The sequence below is a fragment of the Eretmochelys imbricata genome, chromosome 11, assembly GCF_965152235.1.
Source record: "Eretmochelys imbricata isolate rEreImb1 chromosome 11, rEreImb1.hap1, whole genome shotgun sequence".
Taxonomy (NCBI): Eukaryota; Metazoa; Chordata; order Testudines; family Cheloniidae; genus Eretmochelys; species Eretmochelys imbricata.
The window spans coordinates 81,369,451-81,389,538 of record NC_135582.1 but is presented as its reverse complement, the minus strand read 5'-3'; the positions used below and the strand labels follow the sequence as shown (position 1 = coordinate 81,389,538).

The following is a 20,088-nucleotide window of genomic DNA, read 5'->3' as shown; positions in this document are numbered from 1 at the left end:
ATGTATCAAATGAGAATATCAGAGCTTCTATTTTCTGTATAAACAACCTTACCTTCAAACTGGCCTAAAAAACCTCTGATAAGCTCACTTCTGAATGTGTTTCTGGGGTGTTAGCTAATGGAATTTTTTTCAAGACCAAAATCAGTTTATTCTTGAGAAATTATTTCTGCAGTTCATTTTGATTGGAATTTTCAAATCCTTCAGAAGATACTTCAATTTGTAATTCATTAATCTTTATTTTTGCCAGTGTCCTTTGGTCTGTTTGATTCTGAAAGAACTTAATGTTGAACATCTACAAAATATCAAAAGCAAATGTCTATTTTAGAATGTTTGTTAGTAGCTTGTGTGATTTGGGAGTGCTCCATGTCTCCTGTATGCCCCTAAATTGAACAGCTACTTTAGGTCACTTTGTCCACTAGTATTCAGGTATTTCTGAAGTAGCCAGTCACTTCTAAGGAGGTGGCAAGGTGCAATAACTGAAAGAGCAGGAATGGCCAAGGAATCAGAAAATGAAGTGTGAAGGAGGGGAGGGCTGAGAAGAACAATATAAAGGGGGATGACTCTTAAGCCGAGGGGAGAGCTGTGTAGGAATAAAGAGATAATGGTCTTTACATAAATTCATAGGATTTTAAGTCTTCTATTACCAATTGCTTGGTAATGGTAAGGATGTCATTCATAGAAACACAAGTGTGACCCATTTCTGTTCTGCGTGGTTCTCAGGCTGGAGCAGATAGCGAGGGTTAAGCAGCTAAATATTTCCCCTCTATATCTTTTTGTGGTTTACGTTCTACTGTGTTTCTGTGGTTGCACCATACATGCTAAGTACACTGTGATACAGTTTTGGCCTTCACAACCTTTCTGCACTTATCACCCACGTTTCAGTAACTTCCCTAATCAGTGGTGTGCAAGTGGCATCACCTTGGGCTTGACTGCGCGAGCAGAAATATGGATCTGCTCCTGCTCCCATTGAAGTCATGGGACAACTTCTGTGAATTCAGTGAGTGCAGAATTGGACACTTTATTTGCAAAGGATGGTGCAAGTAAAATTTGTGATGTTATAAATTACTTTAGAATTCTTGTTCCAGCTAAGTGCCATGTCACTGTACATAATTAATTCTTTTTTCCCCCCTCAAGGCAATTGACAGCATTCACCAAGTGGGTGTGTATTGTCTTGCTTTGGTTCCTGCCAACACCTTGCCAAAGGCTCCACTCGGAGGAATTCATATTTCAGAAACAAAACAGCGCTTTCTAGAGGGTGCTCTGCACCCTTGCAATGTCTTGATGTGTCCTCATACCTGTGTTACCAACTTGCCTAAACCTCGACAAAAACAGCCAGGTAACTAAAGCGGAGTATGTAGGTCAGCCTTCGTGTTTGTCTCTAACTGTTGCTGTCTCAGTAACTGAACATGTTAAAGTCTGTGTTACCAGGTTACGTTTGTTCTGTCAGATCTGATGTTTGGTTTCATCCTTTCAGTTTCCTTTTTTATTTTTTAACATTACATTGCATTTGTTATTTATGGTAATATGCATGCTTAATTATTAGTTATTTAATTATGATTGGCTTTGTTAAATGGAGTTATCTTCTCATTTTGCTCAATTTGTTAACCCAGATGTTGGTCCTGCTTCTATGATAGTGGGCAATCTTGTTGCTGGAAAGAGAATTGCACAAGCCTCAGGGAGAGACGTTACCCAGCTGGAGGATAATGACCAGGCAAGAAAGGTAGCACCGAGTCTTTCTGCATGTATCCCAGGGTAGCAGTTGTTTTAGTACCCTACTGAAGCTGATCATGGTATGTGTCAAGGGAGTCTGAATGTTTTCTGTCCTGTCGTCTTTCTGTTTCAGTTCCTGTACTTAGCAGATGTTCTTCAGTGGCGAGCCCAGACAACCCCAGATCACCCTCTCTTTCTGTTGCTGAATTCCAAGGTGAGATGCCCTGAGGCTTGTTTTCATATCAAGTAATGAATAAAATTATCTGGGTTTGAAGAAGGAAAATGGGACGTGGCAGGTGCATGTTACAGCCTAAAATGCTCCACGTGTTACTGATGGTGGGCGGACTCCTCTGGTTCCCAGCACGCACTAATGAATGCGTACAGTCCGCATTTTAGCTTCTTCACGCTGTGCTCGCTCTCCGATCCCTCCCTAGAACCCTAGTCTACATCCTGGCTAGTTTCAGAGAGCTGCAGCCGCTGCGTGTCCAGCTTCCCTCAGATTTGAAGTCTACACCATGCCTGGCATTTGTGGTTTCACTCTCATCGCCCTTCGAGTAGAAGGGTAAGAGAAGGCAGATCTTGCCAGAGCTGTGACAGAGGAGGAAAAAAGAAAGATTGTCATGGATCCAGGGCACACATTGGAGGTCTCTGTTCCTGCTTTCTTGGGTTCAGGGGCACCTCTGATCCTTCCACTTGTGCCAGTGGGTTCTACCTCTTTTGGGGATGGTGCTGACAGTCAATGGAACGTGTCCATGTACAATGTTCTAGAGCTCTGGGTCATCAGATGGGCCCTCAGGATATGTCTACACTGTGGTTAGAAACCCATGGCTGGCCTGTGCCAGCTGGCTCGGGCTAAGGGACTGTTTAATTGCAGCGTAGACATTCAGGCCTGAGCTCTGGGACCCTCCCACCTCACAGGGCTCTGGGCTCCAGCACAAGCCCGAATGTCTACACCACAATTAAACAGGCCCTTAGCCCAAGTCCCTGAGCCCACCTCAGCTGGCACAGGCCAGTCACGGGTTTTTAATTGCAGTGTAGACATATCCTAAAAGTCCCCTTTGGTTAAGGACTGCCTGTTGCTGCTGTGACAGACAGCAAGCTAGCTGTGCTCTGCCTCCGTCAGCAGGGTTGCCTGCTTGCAAACACACTCTTGGGAAGCAGTAGGTCTGAGGTGTCTGACTCACCAACTACCTTGTGACCCTCCACCTTGCTGGCAAATAAAACGTGTGTGCAGGCAAGCTAAGGTGCAGGACACATGACCAGCACAAATGGTTTCTGAAGAGCCGGTTGGTGGGGAGGGACGCTGTCTTTGTGGTAGTGTTTGTAGCAGCAAGCTCTCTGAAATGACCTTCACCTCCAGAGCAGGGAGGGACGGAAATTCAGTTACCGTTCAGAGTTCTGCTGTGTGCTTTTCCAGTGACTCTCTCACTACCCACCGGTCAGGAACGTGAAAGAGGACAAGACCTGAGTCATTGTGGTCGCTTCAGCTTGGGCCAAGCAATGTTAATCTGTCCTGGCAGCCCCACACCATACCTCTCACCAGACATTTCCGATCTGGTGTTCGATGTGATTGTGGGAGTGCTTGGGCCTGAAGAGCTCACTGCCTAGGAGCAGACAAAGAAACCTCGCAGAAGAGGAGCGGCAAAGAAGCATGTTTGTACAAGTTATCTAGGTTAACCTAGGCAGCAGGGCAAAAGTCAGTCTTTGAGAGGCTTAAATGTTGGTGGGGTAGGGGGGCCTTGTGGGCGAGCTGATGAATGCTGTATCAGCATATTCTGTCCTGTGTCCTAATCCAAAATCAAATTTCCTCACTGTTGGGACTGCAGGGCTTCGACAACCACTTCTCTAAAATGTTCCCCAAGGCTGCAGACTATCCTACTGCAGTCCAGGAAACCTCCACACTGAATTGTTACCCCCAGAAATGAATTTTTTTTTTCTTCACTGACCTGAAAGTCAACTGCCGTGTTCAGTAGCAGAGCTCCTCCGGACTCCTGGTTACTTGCTTTGCTAGCTAGGAATGTTTACTGGTGCTCCCTGTGCGGGCCTGGTATTACTGTCTACTGTGCAGTACAGAACAATATCATTAATGAAGAGAAATTTAAAGCAAAGGGCATTAAATTAGGAAGTGCAAATATAGGTATCGGAAATGTAAGAGGTAAGCACTGAATTAAGAATAAAATAAATTTTGACTAAGACAGTTAAAGTAGTGGGGGAAAGTCTAACTGTAAAGGTGACAAGCCTTTAAATAGTGTCTAGATAAGGTAATTGGTTGTGAGGCAGGGAATGGAACAAGAAGTAGGTGGAGGGAAAGGAGAGTAAATTAACATTGTAAGGACTATAGAGGATTTTCTGTATTGCCCGCTGTACAGACTTGTTTGAACAAGACACTGAAGGTGAAATAATGCCTTAAGTTCTTTTGTTTTCTGCTATAATGAATCATTTTACTGGCAGAATCAGAAAAGTATGCTCCATTTTCATCATCTTGGTTTCAAATAACAAAGATGGGTTTAAGCTATAAAATTTGTGTGGAAAGGCAAATTTAGAACATGTACCAGAGTATCTTCATTATCTGATATGTATAACACTGGTGACTTGTAAATACGTGGACTACAGCACAACTAGTTCTGTGTGCGTTTTAAGAGTTTTTGGTGCAATTGGCCCAGTTTCCGAGCTGCTAAAGTGTTTGAATATAGTTAGGCTTGGCAGGGTTCAATTTTTACTGGTAAACGTCCATAAACGCAGATTTCACTGTGCACATGTAAACTGATTAAAACACATTTCCATTGATCATCAGTGACATTTACATGTTGGCAAAGTCAGAAAAATGTTGCTTGAGAACTTATTAAAGTTTGATTTAAGGCTTAATATTTTGAGATGTGGTTGACAATTTGTGTTTCAATGGTTATAAAGCTTTTCAAATCGATGTCTATTGTCAATAAATAATTGCCGCCCCACCCTTAGCTGACTCCCCGATAAAATTAAATCTATATAAATTGGGGGGAAAATGCTTTTAACCCATAATTTTGCACAACTGTGAAAATTAAAATTGATAAAAATAAAAAACTTTAAAATACCTGTATTAGCTGTCAAAATTGTAAAAACTAACTGAATTCTGCCATCCTAATGTTGTTTCAATAAGTCTTTAATTCTATCCAGTACAGTGCTCAAACCATAATTGTAATGAAATGTTAGATCTAAGGCTATTTATTTTACTCAGTGTCAAAATATATTTCCTGCCAAGTTTTCCTAAGTCACATTTGTATTCTATAGGGCACAGTAGCTAGCACGGCATCATGTGTACAGCTGCACAAGAAAGCAGAGAGGGTGGCAGCTGCATTGATGGAGAAGGGACGACTGAATGTCGGAGACCATGTCGCTTTAGTTTATCCTCCAGGTAAGGGAATAGAGATGGCAGATACTGTAAAGTAATCAATTGTGGGGAAAGGAATGTAAGCATTTCTATGCTTGAACCATCCCACAGCCATTTAATTTGGTAATTCATCTCAGAGTGACCAGCATGTAATTGTTAAGAGGAAGGCTTCTTCGCTTCACTGCTTTTTCTGCTAAGCCGATTCTCCAGTTGGCAGGATAAATTTATCAAATCTATGAAGGTCAGATGGAATGTATCTGGACAGTTGTGCAATACCAGGCCATTGGGAAGTGAGTAGGGAATGAATTTAGATCACATGAAAGGTACCGGATTCTCGGTCCAAAGAGTGAAACGGTGTGTGCATTCACAGAATAGATACAGTAGAGGGCAGTGCTGAGCCACAAATGCACCTGTGTCCTAGCAGGAAGTGACCATCTCTAGGATGAGTCCATGTTTGGTCTCTGTGTCACTCATGCATGTTTGTAAATGTAGAACAGGAGTGTGTATATCTGCAAATAGGGTAGTTTAGAGACTGCATAATGTTAACTTATGAAAGACAAATATATATTATTCTGAAAGATCGGATTGTTCACTTTATAACCTACCACGCTGTCTCAAACTTCATGGAATGTATTAATTAGAGAATTGGAGAAATGTACGACTTGAAGGGATCTCAACAGGTCAGCTAGTCCACCAAATGTACCTAGACCATCCCTGACAGGTGTTTGTCCAACCTGTTCTTAAAAACCTCCAGTGACAGGGGTTCCACATCCTCCCTTGGTCGCCTGTCCCGGTACTTATCTGCCCTCATGGGTAGAAAGTTTTTCCTAATAATGAACCTAAATCTTCCTTTCTGCAGATCGAGCTGATTTCTTCTTGTACTATCTCCAGTGGATATGGAGACCAATTATCATGATGCTCTTTGGAACAGCCCTTAACATGTTTGAAGATTGTTATTAGGTCCCCCCTCAATCTTCTTTTCTCAAGACTAAACATGTCCAGTTCTTTAACCTTTCCTCACAGATCAGGTTTTCTAAACCTTTGATTATTTTTGTTCTCTGCTGGATTCTCTCCAGTTTGTCCAAATTTTTCTTAAAAGGTGGCACGCAAAACTGGACATTTGTCGAAATGTATTTCAACAGATCTTCTCATCTGAAGAGCTTAAATAATTACTACAAATGTACTATATTTAAATGCAAAAAACTCAAAACCCTGAGGACGGGCTACTTCCAGAGGCAGGGCACTGGTTTAGATGAACCTTTTATGACAAATATCTTGTATAGTCTTTTAATTCTTAAAATGTAGTGAGGATATTTTTTGGAATTGGTATGAGAGATTATGATGATTTGTGAAATTAAAACTAGTTCTTGTCCTTAACAGGAGTAGACCTAATAGCAACTTTCTATGGCTGTTTATATGCCGGCTGCACACCTATAACAGTTCGACCCCCTCATCCACAAAATCTTGCTACTACTCTGCCCACTGTCAAGATGATTGTAGAGGTATGAGAGATTCCTTTGTGTATTGTTTTTGTTTTGTTTAAAACTGTTGATCTAATAAGTAAAAAATTGCCCATGCATCATGGTACAGTAAATATAAAATAAGCTGAATTTCTGAAAAATTTTGTGCTGTGACCCTCTGACCCAGAGTCAATACATGTTTCATTAAACTGGTTTAAAACTTGTTTTCCATTATCACCATTTTCTTTTTCTTCATTTATAACTTTTTTTTATAATCAACTCCTTCAGGTTGGACTGACTTGAGTGGCTATTAAAGCACAAGAGCATCCATTCATCAGTTTTAACTTTTTGAATGTTGTACTTTGTACAGGTCAGTAAGTCTGCATGTATCCTTACAACACAAGGAATAATGAAACTGCTGAAGTCCAAGGAAGCTGCCACAGCTGTAGATATTAAAACATGGCCCACCATTTTGGATACAGGTACCAGATGTCTAACTACTTGCTGCTAATATAATAAGATTTTAATTTGGATATGCAAGGAAGCGTGGATAACTAAAAAGATACATCATGGCTTTTCCAATATAATTTAAGGCTGTTAGCATAACTGGCTGTCTTTGCAAGGATGTCAGTTAGCCTCGAGACCCGTAAATTACTTATCTTGTTAGCACAGCTGGCTAGCTGGATTGGTGTTGAGTCTCTTGTATTGTGGCTTCATGTCAATCCATAAACCATGAATAACCTAATATTCCAGTGTTTTAAAGGTTTTATTATCCTGCTCTACCTTTTCCAAAATAATAATGTGTAATTGTATTGCTTTTGTGTATTTTAAATAGATGATATACCTAAAAAGAAGGTGGCTAATATTTTTAGACCTCCATCCCCGGATATGTTGGCCTATTTGGACTTCAGTGTGTCTACAACTGGCATATTAGCAGGAGTAAAGGTATATTAATTGAATTGAGATGATTGTCTTAACTGGTTTCTTCCCTGAAATCTTTTCATATTCTTTATTCCATTCAACTCAACCTGGGAAGAAGCCTAAAAATGGTGAGAGAGATGTTTTAATGTAAGCATATTTCAAATCTCACATTGCAATCAAGATTTCTGATGTAGAAATGTCAGACACAGCTGTCTAGAAATAAATTTTAGTCTCTAAGGTGCCACAAGTACTCCTGTTCTACAGCAAATATGAGCCCCAGGAAGATACAGGATGGGTTGAAGAGGATTACAAGGGAGAACAGGAATGGAAAGAACTTGCAGGCAGAGGGAACAGGGGATAGACTGGAGAATAGCACCGTCACCAGGAAAAGGCAGGTCTACGTGATCGGGGACTCTTTACTGAGAGGAATAGACAGGCCTGTGACCAGAGCTGAACCAGAGAATAGAAGGGTGTGCTGTCTTCCAGGTACTAGGATACGGGATGTAGACCTGAGGTTGAAAAGGATCCTAAAGAGAGCAGGAAAGAATCCCCGAATTATCCTTCATGTGGGAACAGATGATACCGGTAGATTCTCGCTGGAACGTATCAAGGGAGATTATGCTAGGCTGGGGAAGACACTTAAGGAAATTGAGGCTCAGGTGATCTTTAGTGGGATTCTGCCTGTTCCTAGAGAAGGGCAACAAAGGTGTGACAAGATTATGACTGTCAACAGATGGCTTAGGCAGTGGTGCTATAAGGAGGGCTTTGGGATGTATGGCCACTGGGAGGCATTCCTGGACAGAGGACAGTTCTCTTGGGATGGACTTCATTTGAGTAGGAAAGGAAATAGACTTCTAGGATGGAGGCTGGCACAACTGATTGAGAGCTTTAAACTAGGAATTTGGGGGAGATGGTTGGGAGATGTCCAGGTAATCTCCACACCGGATTTTAGCATTGAGAGGGAAGAAAACAAAGTAAGAAAGGATACAGCCGTGGGTAGGAGGAAGGGCAGTGTGGATACTAATCTGATAGGTCATACTGGCTGTAGAATGACCGTGCCCAATTGGGTACAGAACGCGAGCGAGGCCAAACAACAAAAATTAAGATGTTTGTACGCCAATGCGAGGAGCCTAGGTAACAAAATGGAGGAACTTGAGCTACTGGTGCAGGAAGTGAAACCAGATATTCTAGGGATAACAGAAACAAGGTGGAATAGTCGTTATAACTGGACTACGGGTATTGAAGGGTATGTGCTGTTTAGGAAAGACCGAAATAAAGGTAAAGGTGGTGGAGTAGCACTGTATATCAAGGATGAGGTAGAATGTAAAGAAATAAGAAGCGATGGAATGGATAAGATAGAGTCCGTCTGGGCAGAAATTACATTGGGGAAGAAAACTACTAGATTCTCCCCTGGGATAGTGCTTGGGGTGTGCTATAGACCACCAGGATCCAATCTGGATATGGATCGAGACCTCTTTACTGTTTTTAATGAAGTAAATACTAATGGACACTGCATGATCATGGGAGACTTTAACTTCCCAGATATAGACTGGAGGACGAGTGCTAGTAATAATAATAGGGCTCAGATGTTCCTAGATGTGATAGCTGATGGATTCCTTCATCAAGTAGTTGCTGAACTGACAAGAGGGGATGCCATTTTAGATTTGGATTTGGTGAGTAGCGAGGAACTCATAGAAGAAATGGTTGTCGGGGACAATCTTGGTTCAAGTGATCATGAGCTAATTCAGTTCAAACTGAACAGAAGGATAAACAAAAGTAAATCTGCAACTAGGGTTTTTGAAAAAGAGCTGACTTTCAAAAATTAAGGAAATTAGTTAGGGAAGTGGATTGGACTGAAGAACTTGTGGATCTAAAGGCAGAGGAGGCCTGGGATTACTTCAAGTCAAAGCTGCAGAAGCTATCGGAAGCCTGCATCCCAAGAAAGGGGAAAAAAATCATAGGCAGGAGTTGTAGACCAAGCAGGATGAGCAAGCATCTCAGAGAGGTGATTAAGAAAAAGCAGAAAGCATACAGGGAGTGGAAGAAGGGAGGAATCAGCAAGGAAAGCTACCTTATGGAGGTCAGACCATGTAGGGATAAAGTGAGACAGGTTAAAAGTCAAGTAGAGTTGGACCTTGCAAAGGGAATTAAAACCAATAGTAAAAGGTTCTATAGCCATATAAATAAGAAGAAAACAAAGGACCGCTAAACACTGAGGATGGAGTGGAGGCTAAGGATAATCTAAGCATGGCCTAATATCTAAGCAAATACTTTGCCTCAGTCTTTAATAAGGCTAATGAGTATCTATGGGATAATGGTAGCATGACAAATGGGAATGAGGATATGGAGGTAGATATTACCATATCTGAGGTAAAAGCGAAACTCAAACAGCTTAATGGGACTAAATCAGGGGGCCCAGATAATCTTCATCCAAGAATATTAAAGGAATTGGCACATGAAATTGCAAGCCCATGAGCAAGAATTTTTAATGAATCTGTAAACTCAGGGGTTGTACCATATGATTGGAGAATTGCTAACATAGTTCCTATTTTTACAAAAGGGAAAAAAAGTGATCCGGGTAACTACAGGCCTGTCAGTTTGACATCTGTAGTATGCAAGGTCTTGGAAAAAATTTTGAAGGAGAAAGTAGTTAAGGACATTGAGGTCAATGGTAAATGGGACAAAATACAACATGGTTTTACAAAAGGTAGATCATGCCAAACCAACCTGATCTCCTTCTTTGAGAAAGTAACAGATTTTTTAGACAAAAGAAACACAGTGGATCTAATTTACCTAGATTTCAGTAAGGCGTTTGATACTGTGCCACATGGGGAATTATTAGCTAAATTGGAGAAGATGGGGATCAATATGAAAATTGAAAGGTGGATACGGGTCAACAGGGAGACTACAGTGGGTCCTACTGAAAGGTGAACTGTCAGGCTGGAGGGAGGTTACCAGTGGAGTTCTTCAGGGATCAGTTTTGGGACCAATCTTATTTAATCTTTTTATTACTGACCTCGGCACAAAAAGTGGGATTGTGCTAATAAAGTTTGCGGATGATACAAAGCTGGGAGGTATTGCCAATTTAGCGAGAGACCGGGATATCATACAGGAAGATTTGGATGACCTTGTAAACTGGAGTAATAGTAATAGGATGAAATTTAATAGTGAGAAGTGTAAGGTCATGCATTTAGGGAGTAATAACAAGAATTTTAGTTTTAAGCTGGGGACGCATCAATTAGAAGTAACGGCGGAGGAGAAGGACCTTGGAGTATTGGTTGATCATAGGATGATTATGAGCCGCCAATGTGATATGGCCGTGAAGAAAGCTAATGCGGTCTTGGGATGCATCAGGCGAGGTATTTCCAGTAGAGATAAGGAGGTTTTAGTACCGTTATGCAAGGCACTGGTGAGACCTCACCTGGAATACTGCGTGCAGTTCTGGTCTCCCATGTTTAAGAAGGATGAATTCAAACTGGAACAGGTACAGAGAAGGGCTACTCGGATGATCTGAGGAATGGAAAACCTGTCTTATGAAAGGAGACTCAAAGAGCTTGGCTTCTTTAGCCTAACCAAAAGAAGGTTGAGGGGAGATAATATATCAGAGGGATAAATACTGGAGAGGGAGAGGAATTATTTAAGGTCAGAACCAATGTGGACACAAGAACAAATGGATATAAACTGGTCATCGGGAAGTTTAGACTTGAAATTAGATGAAGGTTTCTAACCATCAGAGGAGTGAATTTTGGAATAGCCTTCCAAGGGAAGCAGTGGGAGCAAAAGACCTATCTGGCTTTAAGATAAACTCGATAAGTTTATGGAGGAGATAGTATGATGGGTTAACATGATTTTGGCAATTAATTGATCGTTATTCATGGTAAATAGGCCCAATGGCCTGTGATGGGATGTTAGATGGGGTGGGATCTGAGTTACTACAGAGAATTCTTTCCTGGTTATCTGGCTGGTGAATCTTGCCAATATGCTCAGGGTTCAGCTGATCGCCATATTTGGGCTTGGGAAGGAATTTTCTTCCAGGGCAGATTGGAAGAGGCCCTAGAGGTTTTTCGCCTTTTTCGCCTGTAGCATGGGGCACAGGTCACTTGCTGGAGGATTCTCTGCTCCTTGAAGTTTTTAAACCACAATTTGAGGACTTCAATAGCTCAGACATAGGTGAGAGGTTTATTGCAGGAGTGGGTGGGTGAGATTCTGTGGCCTGCGTGGTGCAGGAGGTCAGACTAGATGATCCATAATGGTCCCTTCTGACCTTAATATCTATGACTCTTTTTAGAAATATTCAGTTAATGATGGTTATAGCTGGGGAATTGGTGAGACTTAAGAGAAGAGGAGAAGGCCTGGTCTACATTGCAAAGTTATGTTGTTGTCAACTGTCTTGCGTCAGTCTAGTCGTGCATGTGTCCACACTTAACTTTGTCTCGCACTCATGTAAGAGCTCTTTTACACCAACATAGAGACACCACTTCCCTGAGCAATATTGAGCCATGGTTGATGTACTGAGGTCAACACAGCACAAGCATGGACACTTGTTACCAAGTCAACCCTAATAATCCTCTAGCAGCTGTCCCACAGTGCCCCACTCTGGTCACCATTATGAACTCCACTGCCTGGGGTCACATAGACCAGAAGCCCCCCATTGCCACCACCCACCATTTAAAGCCCCAAATTCTTGTGAATTTTTGAAATTCCTTTTCCTGATTGCCTGACTTGGTGAGCACACTGAGCAGCTCTCTTTTAAGTGCAACTGCCCAGCTGACCTTGCTGGCACCACACTCCTGTCTGGAGACAGGAGATACTGGATCTCCTGGACCAGTGGGGAGAAGAGACTGTGCATGAAAGCTAAGGAGCTGCAGCAAGCACACCAAAAGTCCAAGGAGGCCAAGAATCGGTGCTGAGCCGCAGACCTGACATTTCTACAAAGAGGCGCATGCCATACTCAGTGGAGACCTCCCACCCATACACACCACAGTGGATACCTCCAAAAGCCCAAGTCACAGGTCCCTGCCATGAACAGCAAGGAGGAAGAGGTGGACAAGGAGGAAGAAGATGGGGGGACAGGCAATTGGGGCTCCAGCTGCATAGTGAGCCAGGACCTGTTTTTTTTAGTCCAGCCAGTTGAGCACAGACGAGCCCAACACAAGAGAGGGAACCTCAGGTAAGTGTATAGATAAATTTTCCATTGCAGAGATGGTACCCTGTGATAGGGTGCTAATCTACCCATGGTGCTCTGCACTGCACATCGAAACAAGCAGTCCTGCTGAGCACGTACACCGCCAACACAAGGAGCCAGGTGCGCACGCGAACAAGTGATGTACTGACTGCAATGGCTCTATGCCGACGTAACTTGCATCGACATGGTCAGAGAAGGGATGGTCCTGAAGTTAAGGGGCATGACTGGGAGTAAAGAATCCTGTTCTCAACCACCACAGAAATGCTGTTCAACTACAGGCAAATCACTTAAAGATGACCTTCAAAATATCTTAGGAAACACAGGGCTTGTACCTTTCTGTTCCTGTTCCCATACAGAGGGCTTATGGGGCCGGGGGGTTAAAAAATGTTCTCTGTTTTGTACTTTAGACTTTTCAGGAATGTCAACTCTGGTCTTCCCTGGGCTTGCTGCAGGACGCCCTGGATATCTGAAGATGTACATTACTGACACGCGCACCTTTCCTGAAGGGGTTACATGATGCTGAACATGGCTTCCCTTTTTCACAGTGACTGCAAAATCCTGGCCAGCATCATGGCCTCTGCCCCCAGTATTCCCAAGTGTGTTGAAACATGTAAAAATTTCCTAAAGTCCATGAGCCTTTCATGAGCCTGTTTTCCTTCCCCAGATGTCACATGCAGCTACAAGTGCCTTATGTCGCTCTGTAAAGCTACAGTGTGAATTCTACCCTTCACGACAGATTGCCATCTGCCTTGACCCTTATTGTGGCCTCGGGTTTGCACTATGGTGCCTCTGCAGGTACCGTATTTAAACCTTATACTTACCTGGGGCTTCCTTGCTTTTCTGTTTTCTGTCTGCCTGCTCTGTTTGCAGTCACTATTATGGTACTTTTTACGTCTGGTTATCTGGCAACTTTCTGAGACCCAAAATCATTTGTTTTGTAGGAGAGAAGAAATGTTGTTGTTTGTAAATACGGGTTACTTGGATTTCAAGTACAAGAGAGAGAGGATTTCAGTATTGGTTTCATCTAGATCAGTGGTCCTCAACCTGTTTATCGTATGCAACCCACAATGTGTTACCTGGGCCTCAGGTTGAGACCCACATTGCCCCTCCCCACAGACCCCTATGCCCAGCACCTCCCGTTCAGAGACCCCTCCACAGAGTGGGACCAGGAGTGGGGCCCTGGGCAGGCGGCCGGGTGGCAGGGACCCTGGACCTGGCCATGCAGCAGGGCAGCCCGGCCCTCATGGGGAAGCCCCTGGATCCTCTGCAGGGCTGGCTGGCCGCCCTGACCCCGCTGTGCCAGGCAGCCGGGAACCCAGACCCCTTGTGGCCCAGCGGCCTTTAGCACACAGCTGGGCTGCAGCTGTGTGCTAATTGTGCTGCATGGGGCCTTTGGGTTGAAAACAGCTGATCTAGATCAAATAAACCTTTCCAAAAGTCTCTTGGAGGCAGGGGCCCTAACTTGATACATGTACATAAAGCACCCAACACCAGATTGGCATTATACAGTAATAAATAACAATGTAATTAGAAGCAAGCAATTTAACATTTCCTAAAATGCAAGGGGAAGTGTTTGGCTCAGATAGTAAAATCACTAAAATTCAACACATCCAGTACTGTTGTACAATTGTTCATGTCTCATTACCTAATTCATTTTAAATTGAGTTAAGCTAATTACTTTGTTTTTGGTTGGGTGTGATCCGCCCTCTGCTGTGGAATGCTTTCACTTTTTAGATGGTTAATGAATCAATACATAAATGGAATACAAGAGGTTTAATTAAACAAAGATCGAAAATCGAGACCATTGCAATAAGTCAGGTACCCTGCATTTTAGATGGTGCGGAAATAGTGGGGGAAGGAGAATAAATTTAATTTAAATCTTGAGAACATCTTATGGTTTCAGCAAGGGCGGGAAAAAAGCATTGTTTCAAAATACAGTTAAATAAAATCAGACAGTCTGTGTTCTTTACTGGTGTGCGTTTTTTAAAGAAAGGGGACTTGCATATCGGAGGTGCTTTCTCACGTTACATAAGCCCTGCCGGACTGCATGCAAAGCTAGATTGCTCTCTCTGAATGCAGCATTATTGTTTTTTTAATCTATTTGGAGTACAGAATTGATCCAGAAACAGAATACAGAAGGGCTATTTAAAAAACCCAGACCTCTTTGTAGTACTGGCCATTGACAAGCCAAAAGTTTTTGAAGGGGCGAGCCTGGCAGGGAACATGGTCACCCACTGAATGCACACTTGGGAAGCTGGAACACTCTGAACAATACTCTTCTGAGCCTGTTTTTCAGTGTGCCACTGAAAGGGTTGTTCCTTTATTCCCTTGACACTAATTGATTTAAGACCGTATTTACCAATGTAGCATCACACAGACATACATCTGTCATTTCAAAATTAACAAACTATATTAAAAAAATAAAGTTGGAACTAATTCAAACTCTCTCTTGCTTTCCATTCCTATCTGGTAACTGTTAACCAGATTCTAAATTAAAATCTTTGATATGAACATAGACTCTGTTCATTAGAAGCTGAGAGATCCAGGGCACCTGCTGGGGAGAACACAATAAAACTTTCATTGACATTGAAAGGTGAATGGATCTACAGTCAACCAAAGATCCAGTTGACCTATTAGGAACCACTTAGTGCATTTTCTGGAAGACTGATTCTCTAACAACATTATACATTTATCTAACAAATATGTGAAAGGCAGTTGAATTTATGAGGAATAGTAACTACTGTGGGAACAGTAGTACTAAAATCTTCTGTGGGTAGCTAGTGACAAAACCCTTTTTGTAATAGGCCAGCATTCGTATTTTATAACAAATAAGATAGAAGATAAGAGATAGAAAGATAGAGATATTTGACTTTTCTGTCAAGGGAAAATCAGAGGGTATCTAGTAAGAGTGGGGTTAAATGTACATGCATGATGGGTAGAAATAAGGCTGGTCGTAAAATCTTGATGAGTTCTTCAACCTCTCTGTTGTCTCACATTCTGGATCCATCATGTGCTGTAATTATTTGTTAAATCATCAATAGAGAATTTTTTTGTTAATTGCAAGTTTTATTTTTTTAACATATGCTGTCTAGTGAAATGTTTAAACTGGCATTGCTTCCCTCATTAGTTTTTCAGCATCATGAAAATAAGTTCAAGTTCTCCTCAAAAGGACTCCTCCTTATTGTTGTCTCATTCTGAAATACATTTAGCAGGCAGTGTTTACTGGCTACCTTTCTTTTTTCAGTGAAGTTTGGAGTATTTCTTTATCGCCTACCTTTTGTCCTACAATCAGAAAAATTATCTTGTGTATAACACTTTAATTTTTCTCATGTAGCTTGTGTGTATATATAAAACCTTCCACTGAAGGCAAATTTAGCATGCTGGATTCTGTTTTTGTCTTACACTGGTATTAACAGTGAGGAAAGTGGCCAGTTCCCCGATGGATGTAACCTGGGAATAGACTCATTTCCGAGACTTTGAGACCTCTAAGGGGTGGGTGGCTTATTCTCACAGGTGGAGAGGCTGGGTTGAGTCCCCTCCTGCCCCGTATTCCTGCTTCATGCACTGCCCACTGGCTCCTCTGGGAGAACGGCCTCCGCCAACTGCTACATCTCTCCTCTTCCTCTGCTCAGAAAGCAGTGTGGGAGGTGGTTTATGCCTGCAACAGAGACTAGTGAGGTGGAGCCCACAGCAGATCTCTGGCTGAGGAGGAGGTGGGATGTGGACCACAGCAGAGCATTGTGGCTGAGGCTGACCACCCAGCTGTGGGGTGACTCTTTGGATGGCTTTAACTTGGAGGTTCTATGGGAGGCCTGGGAAGGTAGTGGAGGGCTCCATTTGAAAATGGGTGAGGGACAATATGGGATCATGAGTTTGAGGGGTCTAGGAGCAGACGAAGTGCACAAGGTGAGAGTCTACTTGTCCTCAGCCCTTTGGTATGATTTACTGAGGGTGCGTATACGCTCCCTGAAATTTAATCCCTCTTTACACTTTGAATCACTTTATTTGGCTTTTATAAATTAAAATCAAACTTCATTATATTGGAGGGCGGACTTCCCTTAGCTCTGACCCAAGCTGTCACTCTGCAAACCCCAGTGGGATGCCTGGATGCTTGCTTTGTATGGAGGGCTGACTGAGTTTTAAGCAGGCGCTCTGGGTACTTAGCTCTGCTATTGGTCTGCTTTATCTCGGTCTTTCCATGCCTCCTCACTTTTGGCATGATGCCTGTTCAGCATAGTTGAAGTGTACTTTATCGGTGTGTTTCTCTCTCTTTTGGGTGGCGGATAGTGTATACTCAGGACATCAGTCTATTTTGGTCCCTCCTCTTGAACTGGAGAGCAATGTGTCTTTGTGGTTGTCTGCTGTCAGTCAGTACAAAGTGCGGGTCACCTTCTGTTCTTACTCGGTCATGGAGATGTGCACCAAAGGCCTGGGAACACAGACAGATGTTCTTCGGGTAAGTGGACATCGTTTCTGCGTATACTAATATACAAGTATCTCTCGCTAATGCTTTTAGTTTGTTGTAGGTCATCAGCTGAAAAATGAGCTCCTTCACGGAATCTCTGAAAGCCCTTGATTATGCTTTGCTTCTTGGCAAATGCTATAGTTGAAATTGCAGGAAGTTGTCACTTGCTCACAAATTTCAGAAAAAAAAAATCACATTTTGGATTTGGTGTTTCCATGCTTGATCTCAAGTAACAAGGTATTTGTATTTTTGAAATTTTGAGGAAAATACTCCGCAGGTTCAGTGAACTCATTCTTTCTGAAAAATGAAAGCCAAAAATAAAACAGAATCCTGCCACCCATTTGTCAGTCCCTTCTTTTCCTATGTCAGAATTCTCCACACCAAAAGTTCTGAGCCATTAAGTTGTCCATTAGCTGTTGCCACACAGACACAAAGACCAGAATGGACATAATAAATTGTACTCTGACCCAGAACATAGCTCTAAATTTTGTCAATTGGCAAGAACAAAAGCTTACCAGTTGAAACCTGCAACTTCCCATCAGTTACAAATAACATGGGTTTTTGGTGCGATACCACTTTTGTGAAGGTCTGTGTATATCCCACACAGACTGATAACATTTTATATTTTGTCTGGTTTGCAGATCTCTTCCCTTTAGATTCATTGGGCAGCAGTTTCAGCATCCAGTGAGCATATAGAAAGGATGGCAGCTTGTGCAGCTTGGAGTGAGCTGGTTCATTAAGGGCTTATTGTTTTTTAAAAACTCCCATCCTGTTCCCACTTCTGAGGCACCTGTGCCATGGAGTAACACTGTACTCACCCTCAGCTGACAAAGCCTCTTTTTGAGCAACCTGAGCTCAGGGATCTCAATTTTCAAATATGGAAGTGGGTAACAGTGAGCTAGCATATGACAAATCAGGCAGCAGAGCCCTACAGGCATGTTATACCTCCCAAATTCCAAGGTGCTGTCAGAATTTCACCTTAGTCAATCATCACACTCCTAAAAGTTCTTTTCCTTAAGCTAAATGTACAAAAGCATCCGTTTGGGTGGACACACAAGCCCCTGAAAATCAATCCAAATTTTTGTTGCAGTTTACACCAACACATCAATTTGAGCAGTATCCCAAATAAATCACCCACTGCATTTCTGATGGTTACTTGTTAGCAGAACTCATCTTAATGCACTGGGTAACCATTTATCGTTGCATATTTTTTGCTTGGCAAGATCTTTCTGGAGGTTTTTAGTATACAATAAAAAATCCATTATTTTGTACTTTTAAGGGAAGAATAAATAAGCTATCTCTCAATCTTTTTCTCTAAAGGTGGTAATTATACTGTAGTTCTATGTTCATCTACAGCATCCTTTTTCCCTTCTGTGTTTGAGGGGAAGATTTCTGTTCTGAGACCCATAATTTGATTGAAAAGGAACTCGGGTCTATTTCAGTGGCAGAAGAGCTCACACTGAAGCAGTGATTTTACTACTCAGAATTGTAGTTGGGGACTTTTCCTAAGCTGGAAACATGCAGAAGCAAAGACCCAGAAGTGGGTACCTATTATAGTTGCTATCTTCAGAAGTTACTATCTTCGTTCATTCTTACTGCTAATGCCAAAAAAATCATTACTATTAACCTGGCTGACAAGTAGTAGACTTCCCTTTGCCTGGTAGTCTTAGTTTTTAAAGGGATCACAACGAAAGGGGAAAGGTTATTGATTAGATATTATACTTTTAAGCATAAGTATATATTAATAGTATGTACTACATTTCCGAGGTCCCTCCTCCAGTATACACAGTCTTTCCTGACATTTCTAAAGTCAGTCTATCCCTTAATCCAACTGCAGAAGTAGGAGTCTCCTGAAATTGCTAATTTCTGTGTCATGAGGTATTGTGTTTTCTCCCTGTCTTCTTTCAAACACCCTCTCCAACAGATGAAGGGAGTTAACCTGTCCTGTGTACGAACATGTATGGTGGTGGCAGAAGAGAGACCAAGGATTGCACTAACACAGTCCTTCTCTAAATTATTCAAAGACCTGGGCCTCTCTGCACGTTCAGTGAGCACCACATTTGGCTGCAGGGTCAACGTAGCGATTTGCTTGCAGGTGAGATTGGATTATATTCCTTCCCTTCAGCTGATGCATATCAGAGAACTTGATTAGAAAAATTAAATACAACTGTGTTGTATTTTTTTATATATATTTATATATATATATAAATATATATTTTTTCTATATATATATTTAGAATATATTTTTTCTATTGAATTTTATCAGTGGTTTGTTCTAAACCACACACTCCCTGTGTGCCTTCCTCCTACTAAATCACTGAAATAAATTCTGAAGGTTTTTTCTTTTTTTTTTTTTTTTTGCATGGCTGGAATGGGGGATTTTGAGTATATGTCAGTCTTGCCCTTCTGCAGTGGTGGATGGCCAACTGAGTTAGCTTTTAATCAGTGCAAAAAGGTGTATTATGACATTGTCCGCTATGAACGAACGGTACTAAGATAAATATGTATGTTGCTATGGCTGTGCATCATAAATATTCCAAGCAATATCATTCTAGCTCTGTGGGAGTATGATTTAAACTTTGCATTTTGATACTGGCTTATGTATATAAGGAGCAAATTGGAGAGTTCTTCAGATAAGAAATTCCATGTTAAAGAGACTGTCATGTTGACAAGCTCTACAATTTTCTTTGCATGCCATCTGGCTTACGGTATGTTTTTCAGGGCAAAGTATTAGTGTGGCACATTCAAAGACAACAGACTTTTCCCAGGAAAAAGGATAATCAGAGACACAGTGGATAGGCCTTTAAAATGCACAGCCCAGCATTCCTAGAGTCGGGAGGATTGCATTGAGTGTGTCTTGTTTTGGTGGTTTGGTACTTCAGTCACAGCTACCCTTTTTTTTGGCTAACTGAACTGAACTTAAATCTAGTTCTGTTCAACCACAGAGATATGGTGCTCCCTCTTCCCAAAAAGGGCA

The 20,088-nt window shown here is 42.0% G+C and overlaps 1 protein-coding gene across 8 annotated transcripts in view; it reads left to right on the top strand.

Annotated features, from left to right (window-relative positions):
- Positions 1 to 20,088, top strand: part of DIP2A (disco interacting protein 2 homolog A) — a 241,219-nt gene that overhangs the window by 198,498 nt on the left and 22,633 nt on the right. For 7 of the 8 annotated variants that reach the window (XR_013347437.1, XM_077829458.1, XM_077829453.1 and 4 more), the window contains 10 exons: positions 1,135 to 1,336; positions 1,611 to 1,720; positions 1,844 to 1,924; positions 4,981 to 5,104; positions 6,461 to 6,582; positions 6,911 to 7,022; positions 7,376 to 7,485; positions 13,311 to 13,441; positions 16,934 to 17,102; positions 19,036 to 19,206. Coding sequence is in view for 7 of the 8 variants with exons in the window: in XM_077829458.1 (XP_077685584.1) it covers positions 1,135 to 1,336; positions 1,611 to 1,720; positions 1,844 to 1,924; positions 4,981 to 5,104; positions 6,461 to 6,582; positions 6,911 to 7,022; positions 7,376 to 7,485; positions 13,311 to 13,441; positions 16,934 to 17,102; positions 19,036 to 19,206 (1,332 nt within the window). In the remaining variant the exon portion in view is untranslated. Of the gene's footprint in view, positions 1 to 1,134; positions 1,337 to 1,610; positions 1,721 to 1,843; positions 1,925 to 4,980; positions 5,105 to 6,460; positions 6,583 to 6,910; positions 7,023 to 7,375; positions 7,486 to 13,310; positions 13,442 to 16,933; positions 17,103 to 19,035; positions 19,207 to 20,088 lie in introns of those variants that run through there. The other variant, XM_077829459.1, reaches the window with a different exon arrangement.